Source organism: Asparagus officinalis, chromosome 3 (genome assembly GCF_001876935.1).
Source record: "Asparagus officinalis chromosome 3, Aspof.V1, whole genome shotgun sequence".
Taxonomy (NCBI): domain Eukaryota; kingdom Viridiplantae; phylum Streptophyta; class Magnoliopsida; order Asparagales; family Asparagaceae; genus Asparagus; species Asparagus officinalis.
Genome location: NC_033796.1, coordinates 17,958,303 through 17,960,420, shown reverse-complemented (window position 1 = coordinate 17,960,420; position 2,118 = coordinate 17,958,303). Strand labels below are relative to the sequence as shown.

Here is a 2,118-nt window from a genome sequence, read left to right as displayed (position 1 = left end):
ACAACGGCGCCGCCCCGCTCCCTGGGCCCCATCCCTCTTGATGAGGAGGAGGAGGAGGTGGAGGGAGAGGGAGAGGAGGTTGTAGAGGGCGATGGAGGCTACGAGGAAGGACCACGTGGAGCCCCATGACTGGGCGTGGCTCCATCGGAAGTTTATTATTGACGGGTGGTTCGCGAGCCAGTAGCTGATCGTGGCCATCGTCGATGATCTTGGTCGCTTGCGATTTTGAGAGGAGATGGGGAAATGTTGAGTTGGTATTTATACGGATAGAAATCGGGAAATGGAGAGGAAAGTATCGGTAGGGAGGCAAAGTAACATTTATTTCCTCGTTGAGGCGACTACGACTTCTTGATTTTTGAGTTGAATGTGATGGTCCCAGTAAATTTTGGAGTTAGGATTTGGGGATTTACAAGATTTTCTCACCACTAAATTAGTTTTGAGGATTTGGATCTCTCACCGCTTTGCTTTTATTAATTTACTAGTATTTAGACCCGTGCAAAGCACGGTTTCTAAAAGATTTTCTGCAAACAATGAACATGTTACTAACATAAAGTATTTTGCTTTAGATATGAAGTATAGGGGTGTTATTTGCTTTTTTTTATTCGTTCAGATATTCGATCAAGTTTGATTCAATAGTTCATTTAGTACCAATTGTCCAACACCATATGACTCAACTGCATTTATTTGTATACATAATGGTAGATCCATGATAGTGTTTAAAGTCTCATAGATATATAGACTATAAAGACTCGCAAATTACTTGCCATAATGATATACTAAGACGACAAACAATATCAATCACGACATCTCGAATTAAATAGCTACCTCATGTTGTTCCAAAGTTCACAAAATGGAGGTACAATTCTAAGAAAAGTAAATGCAGAATTAATAATGAAATTAGAGAGGAAAATCTTGTTTTAATAGAAAACCTAGCCTAAGCAGCTTGTAAAGTTTAATTTAGTTGACTCTTCAAACTGAAACATATAACTTTAGATTATTCAGTTTTAATTTTTCAAACTTAAATATATCAGTTCAGAAATTTAACAAATATCAGTTCTCTCTTTAGCTTTTGATTTTTGTTTTTAAGCATAATTTAGTGGTAATTTTTTTACCATGGGGGTTTTAAACAGATTTTCAAATTATGTTATTTATAATGATTTTCAAATTATGGTAGTTATAGTATTCTGACTAACTGTCCTATGTAGGCGTCAAAAAATGCTAATAGATATCCCAAGCATAGAGAAGATCATTCAAAAATTCACAAGAAAGGATTTCATACTGTTTTGGAAAAATCCACTATTAACTTAACCATCATCACAAATATCCATTAGAAGCAAAATTAAAGGGCAAAAAAAAAAAGAAGAAATTGTTAATTCTCAATTGTAAAATACCTTAATAAGATAAGGTCTTGGGCAGCGTCTCCATGAACTTTAAAATACCTTAATAAGATAAGGTCTTGGGCAGCGTCTCCGTGAACTTTCTATGAATAACTACATCTTCAAGAACTAAAATTTGAAATTAAGAGAATTTGAAGATATGTACCTATGTTTTGAGAGAATTGCTGAGGAGAGAGAGAAGGGCGCTTTCATTTGGAGAGACGAGAAGCTAGGGCTTCATCTCTAAGGAGAATCAAGACCTCCTCGTCTTCTTCGTACTTGATTAGGGTTTCTTCTAAAAACACGTCCTCGCCCATCATCTCGTCCTCGATGGGGTTAGGGTTTTGGTCGTCGTTGCCGCCGACGTTGCTTGGCTGTAATCACTTCGAGGGGTTCGCCGCCGCGGATGGGGAAAGATCCCGATACTTCGATTTTGGGGTCATCCATAATAATTTGGGTGTAGAGGAGAAAGAAAAACCGCAGGAGACGGGGAGCAGTTGGCTTAGACGTGAGAGTTAAAAGACCGAAGTTTCTTTATATGCCCACGTGGTTTGGTTATTGATTTTATTTTTTTCATTGTTAACAACATTAGGTTACTGTTCATTTTAGCTTTTTTGTTTTTCTTTTTTAGTAATAAAGAAGTTGTAGAATTTGGGGTGAAAATTAGGGTTAGTTCTCTCATAGAGAGGTACCCCTTTTATATTAGTGCACTCTTACAAATAGGTCCTTACAACATTGACTA

The 2,118-nt window shown here is 37.2% G+C and overlaps 1 protein-coding gene across 1 annotated transcript in view; it reads right to left on the bottom strand.

The window, feature by feature from the left end:
* Positions 1-408, bottom strand: part of LOC109834698 (elongation of fatty acids protein 3-like) — a 1,077-nt gene extending 669 nt beyond the window's left edge. The window contains exon 1 of the mRNA XM_020402726.1: positions 3-408. Coding sequence (XP_020258315.1) covers positions 3-198 — 196 coding nt within the window. The 5' untranslated portion in view covers positions 199-408. The remainder of the gene's footprint in view (positions 1-2) is intronic.